Source organism: Homalodisca vitripennis, chromosome X, assembly GCF_021130785.1.
Source record: "Homalodisca vitripennis isolate AUS2020 chromosome X, UT_GWSS_2.1, whole genome shotgun sequence".
Taxonomy (NCBI): Eukaryota; Metazoa; Arthropoda; class Insecta; order Hemiptera; family Cicadellidae; genus Homalodisca; species Homalodisca vitripennis.
This window is the reverse complement of record NC_060215.1, coordinates 62,484,640-62,509,511: the sequence shown is the minus strand read 5'-3', so window position 1 is coordinate 62,509,511 and position 24,872 is coordinate 62,484,640. Positions and strand designations below refer to the sequence as shown.

The 24,872-nt window shown below is 32.8% G+C and overlaps 1 protein-coding gene across 1 annotated transcript in view; it reads right to left on the bottom strand.

Moving 5' to 3' along the window:
- The window catches only part of LOC124368521, a 55,285-nt gene that overhangs the window by 16,756 nt on the left and 13,657 nt on the right, over nucleotides 1-24,872 (bottom strand). Inside the window, exons 3-4 of the mRNA XM_046825763.1 lie at nucleotides 11,460-11,597; nucleotides 8,093-8,325 (exon numbers count right to left, since the gene is read on the bottom strand). Coding sequence (XP_046681719.1) covers nucleotides 8,093-8,325; nucleotides 11,460-11,597 — 371 coding nt within the window. The remainder of the gene's footprint in view (nucleotides 1-8,092; nucleotides 8,326-11,459; nucleotides 11,598-24,872) is intronic.

Here is a 24,872-nt window from a genome sequence, read left to right as displayed (position 1 = left end):
GATTCGTAAATGCAAAATACATTTTTACATTACACGTCAAATACTAACACCTATATCTAACCTAACAAATCTCTTACACAGTAAAAAGATTTATTAAGAAAGTGTGTCTTTAGTTTAGTCTTTAATAAACGTAGATTTTGCTCATTTTTAATATTCAATGGCAATGCATTGAAAGCTTTTGCACCCAAGTGGTATGGACCCCTCTCAAATGCGCTGGTACTATGTGCAGCCACAGATATCAGCTCTCTTGATCTGGTCGGATACTGATGGTAGTATCCATTGCTTACAAAAAGCTTTGGATTGCCCTTAACAAAAGAGCATAGCTCGTACCCCACCAGACCCGCCAGAGTAAGTATTTTTAATTCACCGAAAAGAGGTTTACAAGTTTCGAATCTCCTACGTCCTGAGATGATTCGCAAACATCATTTCTGGAGGACAAATACTCTATTAAAATTTACTACGCTGAATGGACCCCAGAACATTAACCCGTACCTCAAAATCGATTGAACGTGAGAAAAATATACTGTTCGTAGAACATCTTGGCTACAGACCTTGGCGAGACGGTTGAGAGCAAATCCCATGGTTCGAAGCCTTTTGCAGACATGTTCCACGTGGCCGCTCCATGTGAGCCTATGCCACGTGAGCCCGATATATAAACTCAGAAATTTAATTGAGGTTTCTTGCTTGGCTTCTTCGCTTCCTAGTTTTATAAGACCCTGAATATTAAACTGGTTTGTGTTCCCTAGTTTGTACGACTTTATGAATTGACTTATCATGTGGAAAGGAGTGCCCCCCTGCTTGCGCTAGTCGTAAAATATTTACTTTACGAAAACGTTCATTCTACACAAAGATATAGGTTCACAACTATTGAAGAGTAAAAAGTTTTACTAGCGCATCGGAAAAAGTTTTTGCCGCCTGAAACTCGAGATTTTGTAGATTGTCAGAACGACCTCTAGTCCGAGGCCGCGCGTTATTAGCACATACAACGCGGACAGTGCGACATGTGAGTTAAGGATAGGTCACTATAACGCAATAACATCAAACTTGTCACTATCATGCGGTGCGGCGGCACGGCGGCGGCCGTCAAGCCATCTGTCTTCGTTAGGAGAACAAAGAAAAGAATCGCGAGCGGAACATTCGCGCACAACTCGACAATAAAATGCAAGCTTGTATAATAGATTAAAGGGGACGTCTAGAACACGCATGTGTCCCCTCCCTTCCGCCCCCACCCCCCCAGCGGTGATTGATCCCCAAGACGGACTAATCTATCGTCAACATATGCTTCCACGACAAGGCCAGGCGCACCACCACTCCACAACCCACTGAATCACAAACCCTATTCATTTATACGGTCCCTTCCTCACTTCATTTCGTTTCATTTTGATACTATTTAATTGGATTATTTAGCACGCCACGCATGCTTAGAGGGCTTAGTATTTTTGTTTGCAAATAACTAGATAATTTAATTGTATACCAAGCGCCGTGGCTTAAGGATGGGTTGAAAATGAGGATAATCTATTGCTTATATAAACTATTTGGGATTACTACTTAATAAGGTGCTTTATTAAAGTTCTTAAGAGTTAAGAAGAATATATTACTTAGGTTAAAGTTACACCGTATAGCTTAAAATGACTAAGTTTTATTGATTCATTCGGCTTCAAAGTTGAAGGCCTAGATATCAAAACAGAGGCGCTACAAGGCAAGTAAATGGGCAAAATAGAGAGGAAAATAAAGATCTACTTTTTTAAATATATTATAATGTTTCACTTGAATTGATAAATATATTTTTGGCACAATAAAATAGCATATAATAATTCGATATTTTCAATATTACATAAATAGAAATGCACATATAAATGGCATTTCCTAAATAAATGTGGCGCCGATGGTCCGACATCCCTACGTGAAACGTAATACGGAGAGTAAAGTGCACGGCTCCTGGCGGCAACGCGCGGTGCGGCGCCCCTGTTTACTGCGATCTGTACGATTTCACATCATCTCTATGGGACCATACGTATTTCTCTAATTCTAGTCAGGGTCGCTGACTGTCATGCCCTTCAATGGTAAGCTGTAACGGTTTTTCAGTTTACATTCAATTTGTTTTTTAGTTGAAGTGGCGCGGGGTTATAGCTGCTCATTGCAGCCACAATATTTTGTAATGTATACATATCAATATATTACGGATATCTCACATACATGCACATACGGATAAATTCAAACTCTTTCGTTTTAATTTGTTAAAGCATAAACATCTAAACAAGGAAATTGAAATGCAAAATTGCTTGACTGAACAGCGTATAACGGCTGTGCTGTTTACGTATTCAAACACACAATGGCTACGCTACGAATTTGATAGAGATTAACAACGGACAGGTGAGCCGATGAGCTAGTTACAATTTTAGCTCTTTCAACTCTACAATCAAAATGGTATCAATTGAAAAAAATATATAACCTCAAACAACACAACAAACATTCTTCGCCAAAGTCAACATTTTTGGTCGAAAGGTTTCATATAAATACTAATTAGTTCCGATTTTATTTTCGTTATTAGATCAAGCTTGAGTATCAGAGGAGTTCTTTATTTCTATATAAATTAAGAAGTAAGACTGAACACCGATATCTTACCATCTCCAAAAAGGATGTAATTTCTCCATTTTGAATACACGATATCAGATAACGTGTAATAAGACCCATAAGGGGTTGTACTTTAATCACTTGGCGCACTCTCTCCAGCACCGTCAGGTTCAGGGTGTTTTCCTTCTCATAAACTCCACGTGACGTCATTTAGTAGAAACCTGGATTATGTATCCAGGGTAGAAGCAAATTTATATTGAACATTTACGTAAATTTAACTAAACTGTACTGTTATTTCTCCCTCATGCCACGGTGTACCAAGTATTACAGTAAATAAAGTAACAAAGTCAATAAAGTAATTACATTTTTGTCTTGACTAAATATATCGGTTTTGGAACTATAGATTAAATAATTGTCTTTGCACACTCTCGGTTGGTGAACTTATTTAAAATTTGAATTATTTTAGACTTTACACTCAGTACCTAATAAATAATATTTTAGTATAAAAAAGAAAAAAAACATCCGGCTTGAGGAATTAGGTTAAATTTTGATTATGTGCTTAACAAAATAGCACAGTCTGCAAAAATAATTTCGCACAAATCTTACATACCGAATTCTAATCTAGGGTGATAGAAACCATGCAAAGAGTTTGATTCTTATCAAATTGGATAATAATTATTATTCACAAACATATCCCTACGATATTTTAATTTTTTTTACATTTAAAACCTTTTATTTTGCAGGTACATTGGAATTATTTTAAAGAGATTTGATTTGGTTCAAATGCTTGCCAGTTGCAACCCATTATGTGTTTAAATGCGGTGTAAACATGTACAGAAATATACTATAGTAGTGTTTCCTCTGAAAAGTTGGAAAAAACAAGTACACTGAATAGTGATATTCTGAAATGACTACAGGGAATGTACAATCGTTAAATTTATTAATAAAAAAAAGCACACACATAAATGTTTACAATGATTATTTTAGTAGGCCTACATTCTATATGGTATATATGTTAGTTGAAAAAAATAATGTTCTAATATTAATAAAAAATACATAAGCTAGGTGACTTATTACGCCTGGTATTCACTTCCTCTCAAAGTGCGTCACTTATTTTAAACAAGACTTTTAAAATAGACACTTTCACATGCAGTTCACTAATTCTAATTTATTAATGTAATGTGAAACCTTAATTCCGAAGATTGTCAATGTTTGAGTAAACGCCTTGAACCTAACAATACTCACATTGAATGAGTTGTTGCTTTACCAGCGGATTTAATGAAAAGATTTTTATGGTATCATTCTAATTTTTTACCACATTTAAACTCTATAAGGCATTTTAGTAGTTTACATTATCTGTTTATAAATTAAAACTCCAATCACTCACTGAGAACATTCGTATCTATTTGTATATAAAGATTTGAAAAAATCAATGTCCATTTCTAGTGTGTTTTTCGATTTATATGAAATAAATATTCTGTAAAATATTAAACTAATATATAACAACAGTATCCATGATTGACTTCGGCACATATTTAGAAGATCTAATGTATAAGGATGAACCTGCCTTTATTAACTCTTACAATTCAAATAAAAAATTGAAACTTCACATTAAACGTGATAGTAAAAATAATAAAATATTGAATGAGCGCAATAAAATCAGGTAGAAAAATATGCTTGTGTGTCTCTGTGTCTATAATATAACTAATGCCTACATACTGAGATAGAACATTTAAATTTTACGCTGGTGTAATTATACATCCGTAGAAGATTTTAGAAAAACGCAAGCAAGAAAATAATAATAATCGGAGTGTTTAAAATGTTGAGATTGGCTAAAACACGGATTCACATTTATAATTTCATGTATGCAAATACACTACATTTTTCTGTATTGGTTATCGATACTGTCGTGCATAGATGCATCCAAAATGAAATCTGAGAGGCTTTAATAAAATCACTTTCTTAGGTTGACTGAAAATATGGTAAATACTCAGAGTTTAGCTAAAATTGCAATTACTAGATATTATCTAACTATTACTTCACATATTAAAATAAATGTATTCCAAACATTGACCATTGGTTATAAAAACTAAGAAGTTTCATGGAATGTTTCATCATAGAATTTAACGAAGAGTTTAATTTATAAGCAAATGTTACAAATTACTCAATATTGTATTTATTAACACATTTTATAGACGTTGTTCCAGCTTCTTTCTTATTGGATTTGTTTACTTAATTTAAAAACAAATACTCCAATAATAATACAATTATTATTTCTGTCAGACTTTTCGTTTCTTAAGAAAATATCACCAGACTCATACAACTGAAATAAAAGTAGTTGAAGTAATAATATAAACAATTTAATACTTCAATAAAAATACATGTCATTAAAAATACAAGGAGGTAAAAGTTTTAAGACCAGGAAATAGTATATACGTAAAAATTCATATTTAATTAGATTATAAGTTACAGATTCCAGGCCCTTAAATTTTACCTAATTGTATTTTCAATGACATATGTTATTATTTACGTACTAAATTGCTTATATTATCACTTTAAACACTTTTATTTCAGTCATATGGCTCTGGTGATGTTTTCTTTGAAAACAAAAGGCCTCACAGAAATAAAAAATGTATTATTATTGGAGTATTTGTTTTTTTAATTAATTAAGATTTTTGAGAGTTGAAATTTTATTCAGAATCAAACAAAATTCCCCTGTTATCTTGAGAGCGTCGAGGAAATTAAAAAAAGGCAAATATTACCAAATATTCTAAAACAAACATCACAAATATACTATCTATTTATCAATATAAAAATTTACACATTTTACAAATTTACCTTCGAAGCGCAATGTACTTTCAAAAAGCTGTATGGCGTGTTAAAAAGTATAGTTTTTGAAATGGAGATGTGTTTTGTTAAAAAGTTATATTTACGAAAACTAATTGTACAAAATAACCAGAGTTAGTTGGACCACTTTTGGGGTAAGAATGAACATCTTTAGATTGTTCCGTTGTATTTTTTTTATTAAGTTTATGGAATTATATTATATTACAAAAGTATAACACCAGAAGACAACTCTCTGTTATGTAAAAGAATAAAACTAATTAAATAACGAAAATGAAACAGCTTCTCCGAGGGGTTGATAGTCGCACAGTCGGTGTTCACCAGAACATGGCTGGAGTTACAGAGTTCTCTTCGGTTTCATTGAATCAACGAACGATTATTTTGAAGGATATAATTGTCCAAGAAGGCAAGCATGACTGTGAGACAGTCTGTAGTCTACTTGACTTAGCCTACGCGAATCCAGTCGCGCCGATTCGCGCGGTGTAGGATGACCATGACGGGAGAAATTTTAGAAATATGAAATTAGTTTTTTGAATTTTAATAAATGTGAGGTTTCCAGTCCTTTCTATTGGTATTTGGAGGAAAACTACAAGAAATATCATTTATGGGGTATTTTATTTTTCTATTGTATTGTCTCTTTAAATATTCAGGAATAAGCTGGGATATGATTTAGTTGAGAAAAGATAAATTTAGGGTGCGTAATATTATTTATGTGTTTTTGTATTTTATTGAATGTATGCGAAGCTTTTCGTGCTATAGTAAAAGGCACCGTAGTTACAAGTTTAAAACATTTAGGTCGATATGATTGATTGTGTTGAAGAAGATATATAAGCATAAAGAAGATATTTAAATTATAAAAATATTAAATTACAATATTTATGGAAATACGTTAAGCTTTTGCGCGCTAGAGCAAAAGGGCGCCGCACATAGAATTTTAGAACAATTAGGTCGATAGGAATTAGTTGTGTACAATCAGTACAAAGATGGCATTTAAATTATAAAAATATTGCACTTTCACTAGGCTTTTCCAAATATTTTATATCAATAGAAGCGTAAATGAGAAGAATTTATTAAACAGGAAATTAATATTGTCAACAACTCGGAGGGGCTGTCGTGTCGAGTGAAAGCAGCGCCGGACACTCTGACGGCAAGGGTCGATATAACCTCACAATTTGTGTTTTAAAGGGAAGACGAGATTAATCAAGCCTTGCGTTGTGAACGACAATCCAGTTACGGAAATGCAAAGTGCCGAGTGCCGGTGGCAAGTGATGGCTTCTGTGTCGCATTCATGGATATCGTATAAAGACATCGTATCAAAGGCCGACTCCTCAATTACACCGATAAAATCAAGCAAATAAATTGATAGACGGTGCGTGAGGGAAGGGGCAAGGGGAGCTCGCCTGGGGGTGGGGCTGCGAATGGTTCTGATAGCTTTTGATTTGAGACCGTCTAGGTGAGTTGGGGTGAGACGCGCACACCCACACAAGCACACAGGCGCGCGCACAGCCTCACAGCCGACCTGACACCTTATTGACTAACACACTTGATTTCCCCATGTGGTATCAAGGAAGCTAATATTATTTGATCCGCTTCAGTTTTGTTACTCACTGCAGATTTGCGCCTACTTATATCTTCAAACACACTTTCTATCTGAAATATTTTTACATTTACCTAACTGTTCAAATTCCGTTCATTGCTTATTTCTTTTCAGAAATGTAATTTACATTTTCTTATGTTGGAAGAAATTACAAAATATCAAACTATGTTTATTTTATAGTCAAGGAAAACTGAAATACTTATTTTCTCAAACGTGAATAAAAAACACCAATTACACTAAATATAGTGTTATTGTATTTCAGAATGTAATACATAATGATTACATGAATATGCTATATTTATTATGCAGTAAATTTAATATGTACATTAAACAATTTCATTACAATGTTCAATATAGGTATGGCTAATTTCTTAGTTCGAGATGTGTTATAGCGTTGCATGAAATATGTTTTATTCAAACAATGATAATTCCAGAAAATTTATCATAGAAGACAAAGAAAGCTGTTTGCATTATCTCATACTACTTTGAGAGTCGTATTTTGTGGATCCAATATTTACGAGGTTTATATTTAGTTTGTACCTATATGTCAATATAACTTTTTGAATAATAATGAAAAATAATCTGGTCAATTGGCCATATATGTATATTCTAAACAATGTACCCAATTTATACACAGTTGCCGTGTTTATGAAAGGAATGTTCATTGTGTTAATAACATTTTAGTTAACTTAATCAACTTAACTTACTTTACGTATTCAACCCAACTATAATTAATTTTACGTTATTTATCCTTTCGTATACAGAAAGAATTAAGAAAAACCTAAGATGTTTTATTGACTATGAAAGTAAACATATTGATTACATATTTATAATTTGTCAAACTAGAATATGGCTAAAGAGTACGAGGTTTATAAAATTATCTTAGAAATCTCAAATATAATAATCCATATTTTATTGGATTTAGTCAATGCATGCGGCATTCAACAAAATACACTTTCCGTCCAGGTTCTGTAGGTTCTAGAGGATACGTATACAAGGCTTCAAGAATGTAAGGATAACGTGTATGAAATCTGTATTATTGCTCCTAACACTTTCAGAATATCTGATCTAATTTACCTGCGAATCTTTTAGTCCGAGTTTTTCCGCAAGCTTTTTTCTGTCTGGTTTCGATATGTATTTCTGGAGTTGAAACCTCTTCTCCAGTCCCTTCCTTTGGAGGTCACTGAAGACGGCACGCCGCATCATGCCCCGGCGCGGCTTGCCCCGAGAACTGTGAGCCCAGGGGAATGCCCCCGGCAGCGGGAACACGGCAGCCGTCCCCTGTACGCCCAGCCCACCGTGTCCGGCTACTGTAACATATTTACACGTTAGAGCGTATACTCTATTACAGTAAGCACTTTAACTGTAAGTCTGGTTTCGCCACACATATCATTAGGGCATGTAGGCATTGAAAAAAATGAAACCTTAAGATGAGATCTAAACAATAACGTTTAGCAAACGTCTCGTACAAAATACTAATTATTACATGAATACAACAACATTTAATCAATTCTCAAGTTGATTTAGTTAACTCTAAATAAACAATTATAGTCTTACGAATGGGTTCACCGATTAGCACAATTATTATTAAGTCGTTTACATGTTAGTCACGCTGTGTATATATTTTTAATAAAAAAGTAACTTAAATTTATTAATATATTTATCAGATTACGAGTTACTCATGAGACTATTAATAAATCCCTACCTATTTATGACGATTTTAAGAGAGTGTTTTTTTTTTTTTTTTTGTTATAAAGCGAGCGTATAACAAAATTACTGCATCTTTGCTAAAAATTACTGCCTTTTTAGTATTACGATATTTTAGGAATGCATTAGTAATAAGTCAGTTAACACGTACCGTATGAAAATTTTAAAGCGTCAAGTTACTAAATGAGTTAAAGTGATGCAATAGGGGTTTTGTTGTGCTAATATCTTTTAAATGTCTCTGCTCATTAAGGCAACCTCCATAAACACACAAATCGAAGAACTTTATTCATGACTTCAAAGGAATTATTAACATATCAAGCTGAAATTATAGGGAATATTATAACCAGGAATAGAAATGAATGAAAATAAAAATATAACTTTTCAGCGTATTTATGTAAATTTTAGAAAAAGACATTTTTTATGATTTATTTTTTTTGTTTTAAGGGGGCAACGTACCCAAAAAATTGATTTTTTCTAAAAAAAATTTTATTTTATTTTTTAGCTTCTAAAATGTTTGGAAACAATAATCAATTATTGGTTTTGCATTACCATTGCCAAAAGTGTGTTTTTTTAAATAAAATCTATTAGCGTGTAGAGCTGATTTTGTCTCCTCCAGGCGGCCATTATAAGTGACAAGCTTCATATGATATATATATATATATATATATATATATATATATATATATATATTAATAATATATAATAACTAATCATTACTAATGTTTTTATTGCTGTATTCAGTATATTAGAATGTCATAGTTTCAGAACTAAGATCCCAGCTTTTTTATGGTGTGTGGTAATCACTCAGTAGAGATCAGCTGTTGTCAGTGATCAGCTGTTAGTTCCAGTTACTTTACTCTAACCTCACTTTGTGAATAACATGTGTGTTTTTGTGTTTTGTTGAACAATTTAGTGATTTAGACTATTAGATTTGATTTAGTCATGAAGCAATCAACTAAAAATCTATACTAAGAAGAGTGTTGCAGTCAAAGAAAAGGACTGAGCTTGAAGTATAAAAAATACCGTCAGGAAGTTAAATTGAAAAAGATGAAAAAGGAAGAAAAGATATTAAAAAAAGAAAGGTGTTACCTATGGGGCTGGACTCTTTTGAGTGTAAAATATATTTACACTAAACACAAAAAACAATGATTATGTAAATAGTCTTACTTTTCATGGTATAGTAAACATATGAAGTTTTTTTGCCTTTTCCCGTAAGTTTGTTTTTTCCGTGTTTTTCAACACGTTTTACAACATAACTTCTTTATTTATTGACCTAGAGACCTCATATTTTGTACATATGATCTTCAATACATAGTGCACAAAGTGTAGTATGGGATCAAGTATATTTTAAATCATACTCCTAATATAATTTTTTCCATTTATAGAAAATTATAATTTTTTTAAAAAATTAATAAAATAAAATGTCACTTACCTATTTTGATAACTACACAAAATTCAATACTACACTTTTTTGTAAGGCTATTTATTAGCTTTAAAACAATATCAAAAAATTTGGAATAGGTGCAATACAAAAGCAGCTATGGTGTAAAACAAGAATTCTAATTTTCTTGAAAAACCCCCTCCCTTTCCCCTGAAGAGGGGTGGGAGGGGGTTAATAATATATTTTCTTTAAACCCTATCCTAGAGAGACACTTTAATGAACAAAAAGATTAATTAGTGGCAGAAATTAAAAAAAACATATGTTTTGTGTACATTGCCCCCTTAAGGAAATGGTCAATTTCAAATGACATGACTTATAATATTAAATTATTGAGGAAAGTAAATTTCTTTTATAACATGTTATCTATCTTATACATAGTTTAAACATTGCATATACTTATATTTTATCTTTGGCCCTGATTATAAATTACACTACTTTAAATGCCTGCAACTCCTCATGGAAGAATGCGATAATTTATTCTATTTTTCCTGTCATCACGAAATATATCTTTAAGGGATGTAACCAAAAAACTTTATTTTTAATTGAAAATTTTACGTAACCGAACACTTGTTACACTATTTTAATGAAAATGGTCATTAGGCACACAAATGCGTAATACTCGTATATAATTATTTTTACTAGTTCCACGTAGAACAATCAACATTGTGGTATGATAGCTTTTTAATAGCTTTAAATTGAAAAAATTAAAATACTGAAATTTTTATTTATAAAAAAACTTATGTCGCTTATGTGATATAGCAATGATATAGCAACTTTATCTACTATATTAAGTTCATTTTATCAAAACTCATGATAAAAAATTTATAAATTACCAATTAGTTTCAAAATAGGGTATTTCAATAGTATATTGGCATCAAGTTTTCATAAATATTGCTTCCAAGAAATTTATAATCATACAAATAAAAATATTTTATTTCCTCAAAAACTTTACAAATCAAATTTAAAGAAATTAATTAAAGAGACACTTAACGATGTGTAGCTCAAAAAGCAGTTAAGTTCGACAACTTCATTTTTAAACAGTTCAATCAATATCTGTTATGATTTGCTCTCTGTCTCATAGAAAACAATTAAAACTTAGTCCTATTCATACTAAAAATATTACAATTTGCAAAATTGGTGTGTGATTTATTTATCTTCTAACAAAGTTAGGTACACTGTGAAAGGTCTTACATAAAAAGCATGTAACGCATTTTTTGTAGTTATTTTTGGAGGCCCAAGTATAAAATAAGACTGAATACCTAAACTGGCCTATAACATATAGTACTGTTCAGTTACCGGTGAGATAAGGCTGCCGACAGGCCAGTAAAGGGTGTTGTAGACTAGAGAAGCCCGCACTGGGTCGGGGAATGGGCTTGGCTATCCTTGACTCCAGGTTGTACTGTGACGTGAACTGTGTTGTCTGGAAGAAAGGATCTGCAACATCAGTTTTAAAATCTTAAGACAGATAATAATACTCATTTATTGTGTTTTAGTAATATCCTTTAATCTTAGGTTCGAGACCTACTAGAGATAATATAAGACGTTCTACCGGTTTTAATAACAGCATGGAAGAGCGAAGTGGCTTGAAAGGAAGATGGATTCTGAATTGAAATGGAATCTCCGAATAAGAAATAAAGGCTAAAGACCAAACAATTTATAAAAAAATAATAATTTTTTATAGGACTCGGTGGATAAACGAAGTTATGCAGTTTTGCTTAAACACATAACACTGTCCACAAACACGTGGACAGTGCCAATCAAATAGATTCACATTACCCATGGGTTAGTTTAAAGAAAAGCGGAGGAAGAATAAAAATGTGTCATTAACGTACTATTTGTTCTACATATCCGTTTCCTGGCACACAATACTGGTGCTTTACCTGTATAGCGTCATGTAATCATGTCAAAATGTGATATACTGTATATTGCGGTATTAGTTCCGTTCTTGAATAGGATTCAGATTGTCAGGATAGTGGCAGAAACAATATGGGAGGCTGTAGGAGAGGTGAGAGGCAGTCTAAGGGACTAGGAGATTTAGAGAAAGGGTGGCAAGTGTGAGGCGTGAGGAGTGTAATTATAATTGTTGTCACCTTCGAGTTCGCTCCCCTCTAGCCCAGCGGCGACGCCGCCGCCGCCTTGAGCCCGCGGCGCGGCGCCTTTCACTCCCGTCACTAAAACGTTACGAGCCCTTCCTTCACAATTATAATAACCTTTTTAATATTTCAAAACTCGCCCAACATTCACACTCCTAATCATGCTCCTTTTTTCCAAAGCAAACGTTATAGTAGTTATAGTAGTAAGTGCAGTATCAGACCCCCTAAGAAATAGATAGTATTAACGTAATTATTAGAAATAAATTACTACTTAATTCTGTGTGAATTCATACGAAATTCTAAAATAATGGTAACATCACGTTATGTTCATCACGTTGTTCATAACAATGTAAGATATCATGCTTTGATAAGTACAAGATTACCTTCAATTCTTAAAATACACAAATAAATTTAAGATATTATAAATCACTGATGAACTATTTCAGTTTTAAATGATTTACTATTCACACCAATGTTTTACAACTAGCTTCTTTCCGATGTTTCCGATTTATTGAACATGGAAGATTAAAAGTTAATATGTTCTGCCTATTTTAGTACAGTAAGTAATCATGAAACATGAAATATACAGGTTATTTATAACGCGGGGAAACACTTCAGAGAAGTAATCAGTTTCTTTAATATTATATTTTTTCTCACGTTATCCAGTGTCTGTCTGAATGTCCGTGATTTTCTTTGAAACATCCGTAAAAATGGTTTAATATATAGCATAAATATTAATCTTCCTATTACTTAAATATCTGCTAACAATTAAAAGTTTAAATTAGTTTAAACACATTGTGACTATTAAACAATAGTATTAATGAAAACCTAATTTTTATTTGAAACTTAAATATGATTTTACATAATTGAATGCCACACAGAATACACGAAAGAACCAACTTCAATTATGATCATAAAGACAATAAACTGTATTTCCAGCACAGCTTACACCTACGTTGCAATTTAAAAAATAAAAAATATATTATGGCCACCTAAATTTAATCATAATGTTTTTATTCATAATGTTATATTTTAACAAATTAATTAATTTAACAAAACTAAAACTATCCATAATGAACATATATACTGAAGAATTAAACCAAATTCACAAATCAAGTATCTACCATAAGTTGGCACTAGTTAAAATTAGTACTTCTACATGTTAAACCCGGAAATGAAAACCAAAAAATAGACACAAACTTTACTTTAAACCAACTGACAAACAAAATAACAAATTTAATTAAATTTGCTCATTATGCATTTAAATTATACAAGTTGGAATTTAAAAGTTATCACATGATTATCCTTATAGCGTTTAAAAAAATTGAACATTCCATTATCGTTTAAAACAAAATATACAAAAACACAAAAGGAATATTCTTTCAGATCATCCTTACGCTATTTTGACATTTTTATACTAAATTTCATCGGAAATGTTACATGAAACATTATCTAGTCAGGTCTTATAAGACTAGCTTATAAAAAGTCAACCCGTATGAACAATCCTTTGAAATCGTTAGGTATAATCAATTTCTAAAATAATCGAGTCCAAGAGGTTGGGTCTTTTTCATATCAAATTTAGTACAGCTACACTGTACAACTAAACTGTACAAAACACATTCCAGTTCTTTCACATACCAATAGTGTAAACAAGGAGAATATTAACTGTTTTGTCTTAACAAGTACCTGAACGTTATATAATATTTAGAATCAGCTATCAGTTTGTTCAGTATTTCATAAGCACTCATTTTCATGAGGGAGAATCCGTGTGATCGTTTGAAAAAATTAATCATTGTTGGTACATTAGATAATTCACAGACTAAAACGTTTATTTATTACTAAAAGTACATAACATTTGTTTATTAAAATATAAGCCATTGATGCCTTTATCAATCCCTCGTTTCATTTTTCTGTGAGATTCGTGGCTAAAGTTATTGCAAACACATGAAAATAAAAAAAAGGATTTATGATGAGGATTAATTATGGACGAATTTAATTAACTGTATTTTAATAAGCTCTCATTGGTAGAAGATTGTTAAAAAAATACTATCTGAATTTTATTGTATTCATCATACAAATATGAAAGTAGTAACTCCTCTAGAAAGCTGGCCTGCATTTGATTCGTATTTTACTAGAATTTTTGTGTAAAAAGTATCCATTCAGTATCACTATCATAAATAATATTACTAAAGTCGGATAATACATGTAGTTTATATCTCAGGTGCTGCCTTCACTGATTAACCCCTCCGAGTTGTTGACAATATTAATTTCCTGTTTAATAAATTCTTCTCAGTTACGCTTCTATTGATACAAAATATTTGGAAAAGCCTAATGAAAGTGCAACATTTTTATAGTTTAAATGCAATCTTTGTACTGATTGTACACAACTAATTAATTCCTATCGACCTAATTGTTCTAAAATTCTATGTGCGGCGCCCTTTTGCTCTAGCGCGCAAAAGCTTCACGTATTTCCATAAATATTGTAATTATTTCACTTGTACATACATTCAATAAAGCACAATAACGCATAAATAATACTACTGACCAATAAATTTATCATTTCTCAATTGAACCATATCCTACCTTTTTCCAAAATAATGTAAGAAACAATAGAATCGAAAAATAACATACTACACAAATAATAATCCTTAGGGTTTTCCTCGTCAAATATATTGAAGAGTCTATCAAAGTTGGAACAATTTTTTGCCCTATGTTTAGACTTTGAGATAGATTAGAATCCTAAATTTCTGTCAGTTAATAAAACCGAATAATCAGTACAGCTTTCGGAACGGGTTTAATGTGCAGGGTTTAATCCCCCCAATGATATACGAAAATCAATTTAAAACAAACTCGTAGGGAAAGTCTAAATGATCAGTTGTATTTGTTAAGAAACCAGAGCCCTTTTCTCTAACAGACGGGACCCGAGGCTACGAAAGGGGGAGGTTCTGTCAAGTCTCTCCTGTAGGATCTTATCTTCCTCAATGTCTGTTTGTGGCTCTGAGGGTCCATTACTTTCTGATCCACATCATTTAGGTGCAAATTCAAGGGGACCGTTTGAACGTCTTGTCCCTCACATAGCGGATAAATGCCACTAAATAAACATATAACAAAAAGTGTTGTTGGGGTATATTACATTTTCACCAGATAAAATTCAACGATAATCATTCATTGTAGTAGATCCTGTGTTACGTATAAACTTGTAACCCCGTGGCCAAACGCACGCGGAGACGACCTGCTGCAACGCAGATCGTGTACATTAGCTTTTAGCTTGACAAAGGGCAAATTTTAATTTAAAAAATGTTTTAACTTTGGCTTCAAAAAGAAATGAAGAGGGCAATAAGTTTTCACTAGTATCAATAATTTTAGTGGATTTGGGAAATGTTTTCCCCTGATTTTCGGATAATTTATCAACTGTTGAATGAATAGAGATGGCGTAGTGTTTCATTTACTTGTTGTATTCTGTTAGCAGGGATAGGGGCTTCATGATTGTGGTGGCCCAAACGTAACCCATCCGAAACCAAAAAATGCAATTTAATGAGATATACGAGTATTTGTGTCTTTATTTCATTGGAGCCTAAAGAAGAGATAGCAATCCACGACACATTCAGTAAAATAAATCTTATATGAACGCGACCAATAAAGTATTAATATGAGACTTTCAATAAAACTGTATAAAACAGATTTTTACATTTTATTCGAGTATAGAATAGTATTACTGTGGTTGTATTCTTCAAGCAGAGTTCAAAACATAATAAGGCGTAAAGCTATTATTTACATAGTATTGCATTTTACTGAAGCCAATGGAGTACTTCTCAAGGCAATGACATTCCAAGGTCGTCTCCTATGCTTTATACAATCTACCTAAAGCACACACATTTATTAAAATTCCTTTTTATATTTCTACATAGAAAAAGGAATGCATAGGTGTGTGACGCAGATGTGCATTTGTACACACGGAGATTTAGGAATTGAGGAATAAATTATGTGTGGACAAAGCCAGTTCGATCGTAAAAATCGTTTGGATAGAAGTGGGAATGCTATGTGTGAACTATGTTTCAAAATACCTGTTCATAGCGAGTAGACATGTAGAATATGAAAACTTTGAGCAGCAAGTTTACGAACTATCTGTTGAGCTTCAAACTATCGATTTGTCACAATTTTCAGAAATGTATTAAGATTAGATCTTTTTACAATTTATTTACAGCAGTGATCGGAATAAACATCTCAATGTCACTTAAAAGTTAGCTTCTATTAGATCATCTTTCTGGGGCGATCTCGCTAACGTCATAAACAGCTGAGTGACTGATTTTACATTTCCACAAGGTGGGATTCAGTTTACTTGATCAGTTGCAGGGCTGATTGTACAACTAATAACAAGGGGTTGTTTGAGAGGCCTCGTGTACAGGAATTGATCCTCATTTTGTATTACTCAACTGGTAAACAATAACTTGCACACACGAGAGCCTTGGAGACGCTTGATATCAAAATAGACGCATGAGATCCCATGATAAAGCACTTAGTATCCACTAAGCTAGATTATCTAACACAAGAGAATGGTAAATGGCAACCAAACCGAATAAGGACACAACACTAAAGGATCTAACATGAGTTCTGCAAAAGAGGACCAAATACTTGTAATTCTTTCACATTCCTAAAAAATCTAATGCAAATTAAGCATTTAACTACAAAAGATCCTGTAAGCAAAGTTGATCGGCGTGAATCTGTGAATTGTAAACGGTACCTATGGCGGAAAGCATTACACAGGCCCAGTGTTCACATTGCACCCTCTAATACCATACCAAAGTTATTGTTATTACAATTAACACAACCTAGAAAACAACATTTTCTACAACAAAAAAACAACAAGAAAACAAGAAAACAACAAAGAAAAGAACCTAGAAGCTAAGGTCATAAGTGCAGAGGTATAGTTACACAAGTTTAACTACTGTAATAGTGTCACTAGCAGATGTCAATCCTAGTGGTGAAAGCATAGCATGTAGTAAATTTTGGCATTGGCATACAGTAAATTTTATCACATTGTCACTTTGAATATCAGTGACAATAATCAATGGAAGAGCTACAAATGTTTAAATCAATGTTCAGGTCGTCTTAAAATATAGAATTTCAATTACGAAGATATTATCACATCTTTAGTTATTCCAATAATAACTTAACTGCTGCGGAACTTGCCAATAGAACCATGTGGAATATAACTAACAGGAAAATATTAGCAGGCTCTGCGAATATCTATATTCGCAATAAATATTTGCGCAACCTGCGATTATCTATATATTGATTAGTAAAGATAATTTCTTTGAATTCATATTCCTTTGAAGTAGCCTATCATGCCATTTTTAATAAATAACAATTATATTGGTTCTCAGATGGGGTTCTAGTGTTTTAGTGCGTAGTATTATAAGTTGTTGTCTGAATATCGTGTAGAAAATTGATAAAACGTATGGATATTTTAGAAATTAGAAAAATCTTACCATAATAACATATTTATGACTGTGCTTGAGAAGAGATGTGCAAACAGCCAAAATATAGTTGCAACAATAGACAACCAGTTCATCATTAGGAATATGGATACTTCATGGACGAGTAAGAAGAAACGGGACATATTGAAGAGCTCAAACATGAGACAAGGAATTGATTCTTCGTACCAAACCATTCCGTAATAATGGGAGTCAAGCACAACAGCAAAACTAGTTTAATAAATGTGTCAAACTTAATGACAGAATTCTACACAAAAACGGTGTTTAGTGCATTTTTCCTTAAGTCCAACCTGGAAACGTTCCTTGCGTCACAAGAACAACACAAGGAATATCCTGAAACTGATACCAACTTATGATTCCATTTGTGCAAACGATTAAAACGCTTAAAAAGTTGACAGTGTTACAAATCAATTAATCCTTTCTATCACTTTTTACGTAATACCACTTTATGAACGATGAATTTTGTTCTATATATAAATCATATTCAACAAGTATGTTTTTAAATAATATTTAAAAGAATATACGGACTTTGGCCTAAAAGTTCTAACCAAATAAATTTAAATTTATATAATTAAAAACATACGGTTTAAAAGTACTGGTACTTTGAAAAGTTTTGTTCAATCATGTCACACAGTCGAATTTGATTATTTTATTTAAAGTACAATCAGTAATAGGAAAATCTTCATGAAAATGTAAAAACTGGAGCATGGGATATGCTAGAAACTGGACTTGGAGAATATTTTGCGTATTTTAGTTGCAGCGGGGTCTCCAGTGTTCTCATGCAAGCTGACGGCTCACTCAAACCGATCCGCCCTCTTCTGTGAAAGCGTCTGTTACAGACAACGATACACAAATTTTGATTTAAATTGAGTAAACTGTGCATGATGATGAATTTTTATGTAACATATCCAAAAAGTTTTTAATAATTAATTTTACTAAAATATTAAAAAATTCCGATCTAAAAGGAATGTTAGCATATATTTTAGTAGGAATCCTCTTGATCGTCATACACCTATTTAGACAGTATTTTCATTACTTAATTTTAATTCCTCATGTTAGTTCTTACTTTTTGGTCCATTAACCCTATTAAACTCTTTTTAACTGTAAAATATTAACGGTGAACAATGTTTTCAAGTATTATATAAAATATAAGTAAAACATGTATCAAAAACAGCCTTAAGCCCACCATTTTACTCTTAAAATTAAAAAAATGTCCCATGGGAGTGTCCCGTACCTCCACCCTACGGAGGTATTTCATACTTCTTGGTTCCACTATTAGTTCCCTCCTGAAATAATATTCTGGTTCACCACATAATGACGTGATTGCACTAAGGGTTTTCTATTGAAGGAGACGTGCTAGCAACTCTACAATGACAATTTTAGAACTCCATCTCATGTGTATTTTTCTAATGTCGTTTTTAAAGTTATTCCAAAACATCAAGCCAGTGTCCCGATCAATTAGCGCTAGCTACTCTCATATCGCGAGTAATTTTAAGTCTTTGACAAGAAAATATTTTTGTCAATTTAAAATCTTCCCATTTGGAATAGCGTTATAAGGAAAAAAAGAAATCGTAAGATTATGGATATATCTATCCAAGGTAATAATAATCCCGAGAAGTGTTATCGTGTTTCATAGTGTTTTATGTGAGTTTCTTGCACAGAAAGACGAAGCGTTTGGATTAGCTCTATCTGAAGCAATGAATTATTGTGTCCCGTAGGCGGTGGCGCACAGAGGCGTTTTTGATGACAGTGTTAACGGCTGGACAGTGTTATGAGTTTATTGATTGTGCTGAGGTGTGTGTCCAGGGTGTGAGGCGGGGTGGGGTGCCAAGTGCAAGCGCTAAGTGGCCGACCAGCTGACGCCTAGGGGACTCTTGAGGGGAGAGAGTGAGAGAGAGTATATGGGAGGGGGGGGGGTGTAGTCACAGGCTGACTTCAGCAAAAACATACGATATCGAGTCTGCACAAACACAAATGCCACTATCGAGCTGTCATTCCACGGATTGAGTCGGAGCCTTGTGCGAGAGGTGCTTTGTTCAGTTGGTCCAGAACGGGGAAACAATAATTCCCTGACAAGATGCAAAGTCAACACCGAGTTGCACCTCTTAGATATAAATCATGATCAACTGATTCAACATATCAACAATTTAATCTCAGATGTTTATGACGTCATCTATTATGGTACACGCGCCAAAGTCTGTAACTTTTAAATACGAGCTGGCAAAAATTTCAATTGACAAACTATAACAAATTTGTAAAGCGTCACCCCAAACAATATTTATTTTGTTAATTATAATAGTTATTCAAAGGGTGTCAATTAGTCGTCAGTAAGAACATTTAAAAATAGTTTGATTTATTAAAAGTGAGGCGAAGAGTTATTATGAACTTTGCAGTTGTTGGACGGCAGAAATTAACTTGCAAACAAGATTTCTCGGGTTCTTCAGCTGTTTTGCGATGCGCAGCAGAAGTCTTAAAGTAAGAAAATGGATGGCTTGGACTACGTCTCATTTTTGGTGTTCCCTAAAGTCTCACTGCTATTTACAATGTACATCTGTGTTGTGCATTTGTTGTTTATAATATATATATGTATATATATATATATATATATGTATGTATGTATATATATATATATATATATATATATATATATATATATATGTGTATATGAGTTTCTCAGTTGTCAGTACAAAGATTTGTAGTAACTGTAATTTGAATTTGAATGAAACAATAATTAAAACATTGAAAACATGCATTTACCTATGAAATAGTTTTGGGTTAGCAAGTACCACTTTAATATTGGGTTATGTTGGCACGATTTTGCCTTTGCTGTCCTGTATATACGAGTAAAGTCTAAAGGAAGAAATGCTAAAGTTTGTAATTTTTAAACTCTGTAATCAGATTTATTATCGACCTATCTAAAACGATTTCATCTGGACTGTCCTATGGAAATGCTTTTAGCACTCTCTTGACAAAAATGCTAACATGTTGCCTAAACCGCACATCTGTAAATGAGTAGTGCGGTACAGAACATCTTTACTAGAGAGACTTTTTGGGCCATAAGAGCCTTACAGCACACATACCGTAAAATTGCCGAATACAGGCGGAGCGCTATACTATGCTGTACAGTATTTTACCTTCCGTGCTGCGTACAAATGTGCATGCGCCGCAAATTGAGGCGAAGGTGACTAAAAGGCGGTGACAATTTTTATAAATCAATACATAGTGTTTTTAATGAAATCTTTGTAGTTTCCTAAAATACTACAATATTGTCTAATAACTTCTTTCGTCCAGCAATTTTGACATAAAGTTACAGAACAAGAAAGTTAATAAAAGAATAAATAAATTTTGAACATATGAAAGAAACAAAATGTAATTTTTTTTAACTCGTTTTACACCCTATGAAATGAAAAAGACATCTGAAGACATCTGAAGAATGTGATCATATCTCAATTGGATAAATATTGTATGGTTTCAAAAATATCTGTACTAAGCTCCACAACGATTTTGAAATATTTCTTAACTAGGTACATATTATACATATTAACTGCAAATATTTACACACTTTACTTCCGCACGTAATTTTGTCGGAGAGGCGTAGAAAACGTGTTTATACTAAGGTTATGTTATATTGTAGATTTATGTTAAGATTAATGACCTAGAAAGAAGCATTTGTTTGGCCAATGTCTTAAATTATTTATTCGGTGATAATGGTTGTACTATAACTAACCTAATTTTGATAAATTGTTATTAAAATATAAATTATTTTACCTAACTACACAGTTAAACCGTCCTATCGTACCAATCACGTAGCTGTACACATACAGCAATAGTACACAAATAAACCCATGAGCTAAGTTTAGTAAAACAGTAAACATTAAACGTTATCTCTGCTTTCATGTGTGTTTCCCACCGATTGCGACTTCCAGTGAGACGTCACGCTAAGGAGATGACGAGTATGATTGGTCCAAAAAGTAATGTTTTAAGTCCAGTGTTGCTGTATATGGTTTCCGCTTTTATAATTTAAATCAATGAAATATGTAAGGCACAGTGGGATGTCCTTTAACACTATTTATGTACAAAAAACTCAACACAATGTAACATAAATATTTACTGAACTGACTGTAACTTTTTTCCAGGCGCTTTTTGTAACTTCGCTGCTCTTTTGACTCCACAATAAATTGAGTTCTGCATTGGACCAAGATGAACCTATACATCTAATCTCAAATCTCCAGTACCTTTCTATCAAGAGATCGCCCAGACGGACAGAAAGACAGCCGACGAATCGTTTTGATGGACCTATCTTCCGGTCCTTAATAGTGTAGTTTGTATAAATTTCCACGATTACGGCCACACGCGTTTACTGATTGCAACGAATTCCTTTACCAGGTTGTTGTTAACTTTTAACCTAATTAATATTCACCACAGGCCTTTCATAATGAGGTGTATCAGATAGTGAAATATAAAAGCACACTCAACCTTGCATGAAAAAATAATCATGTGTAATGTAATATTGTTAATGTGATAATAAAACCCTGAAAACCCGTCTTAATTGGTTATAGTCACATTTGAAGTCAAATTAATACTAAAAGATAGCTTGAATGTAAAAATAACACTTTTTTATATAGTACTCTAAATAAAATTAACTATTGATTCCTAAATCGAAATATGTCCTCAAGTGAATCATATTTAATGAAGAAAATATTGAAATTATACAAAGTTTATTTTAATTATTAACAAACTAAAAACTCTGCCATATCTATGCAGACCATATTATCTAAGAATATTAAAAAAATACTTAGCTATTCAAACTGCTTAATAAGAATAACAACTGGCTAACCTATTTTGAATCTTTATAACATAAAAAAAAACACGAAGATATAAAATTAAACAATAAATTATACCTAGTACGAAATGTACATTTTATGAAACATTATTTCTGTAAACGTACTTTAAATAACTAAATTATAATTACATATATAAAAATGAAATAATTTTTAACTTTTAGTCATAGTGTTTTATGTATATTTCAAATAACATTAAATTTATTATATAGTATAAAAAGTTGAATGCCCCCCTGAAATAGTATTTTTATACAATGACACGTGGTTACAGTTTCGAATTTTAAAATGTTAACAACATTCACTTCTTCTAAGAAGAATTTCCAATCGGTGAGTTTCGTATATAACAATAATCGCAATTAACCAATCGTCATGTTGTTAATAAGTCCATTTAAAAGCAACAACTGCTGAAGCACATTTCAGTTTAAGAGTTCACGAGTGGGGATAATTAGTTTAAAAGGTAGATAACAGACTTTCAGAAGTCTGATATTGTTTTGGGAGCCGAAGTTACGAGACGATGCCCGAGGCGTGTAAGCGACAATAGCCCACACTGCTCCGTTTGTATTGAAGCACAGCCCTCCCAGACCCGACCGGCATCCATTATAGTATGTTAAGTGGCCGATGAAATTTCAACTAAAAAGATATTTGTCAAAATCACAAAGAAAAAAGACATCTAGGGCAGGACTGCGTAGCAAAACATTGGTTGAAAGGAACGTAACGATGTGTACAGGGGAGCACCTGGTCTATTGTGTGATCCTACAAGGGTTACAACAACATTCGCCCCCCACCCCCCAGCTCGCCTAGATTAATATTTATTGGTGGCTGAGCATAGTTTGAATAGCGCTATTAGAAGTTGCCGGGACAATAGGGGATGTATTGCCCCAACAGTTGGAAAAACATCGGTTTGTCTGAGAGTGCAGCGCTATTGTACCCCTCTAATCTATATGTTGTCACCTGAAACCTAATTTGTACTGACAGTATAGCTCGGTGTGGACGGGGCTTGTTTCTGTATCAATGTTGTTCAGCTTAATTACTTTAGTATTTTAAAAAATTGCTTCATCTAAATAAATTCAATTTTGATCAAATTTCATTATACATCCCCAAATCATAAACCTTTTCTATACGACTATTTAACGCTTAAACAATAATTTCACTTTATCCTACAGTGTTATCTACTAAGAATTAGTTTTTACCGTGTTATCAATGAATTTATTCGAATAAACATGTTATCATTATAAAGATAACGGACTTGCAACTGATCAGCCGGGCTTGATCGACAGCTCTCTCAGGCAGTGTAATCAGACTCTCCAGAATTGTATGCAGTTACGCGTTATACACTCTCTAGGGTTATGTTTGATCGTAAATAGTGTGGGACGGAAGAAAAACACTTTCCCATAGAAAAAAGAAATTTAATGATCAGTGTAATCAATAAATAATGTACACGCGTTGTTGGTGTCATACGATATACGCACATGCAGGATATTTCATTAGTTTACTATAATTTGTAAAGTGGTCAGCCAATGCACTATTTTAAATAATAAATCGGAATTAACAAAAAGTTCCTTAGTTTCCAAATTCATTGAAAGTAAAAAACATATTCTACAAGATTTCCCACCATTCAATCTTTTAATTTTCCTTACCACCTTATTTTGGGAAGGTAAAATAACTTACATAAAATTGAATATGTTTGAAAGAAACTTAATTTACTTTTATAATTTAAGAGAGTTTTTTAACACCCTTAAAGCCATGTGTCTTTTACTATTGGTGACGCTCCATCTACAGAATAGACGTGCACTTTAGTAGTCTGCTATTCACATTGTGTTCGTACACATGTGTTATTATAAATACTAATGTACATACACAGTATAATGTGTAATGTACTGAATGAAATTAAAAACTTTTGATATAATTTTAGAAGCTAAATTTTTCGTGTTTGATTGAATGGATATTCCCGCAACTTGCTTTATCCTTTTATCATAAATTAAAGGGTTTCGAATTGCACACATGTACGTCGAATAGCGAATTAGGGCAAATGCAACGAGTTGGGAAGTTAACTACCAAATTGTTACGTTAGCACAATAATAAATATAGCAGCAAACGATGATACAATTATGTGGATGAAGCTTTATATGAAGAAGAAATAGGAGTAAAATAGATTGAACTACATTTCAGGAGAGTGATAACACACAAACCCCGCCATTCTCGTGTTTACTTTACTCCCCCTCACCAACCACGAATAGCAGCGTTTCGAATTTCAGTCTGTGACTTCCGAACGAAAGCCGA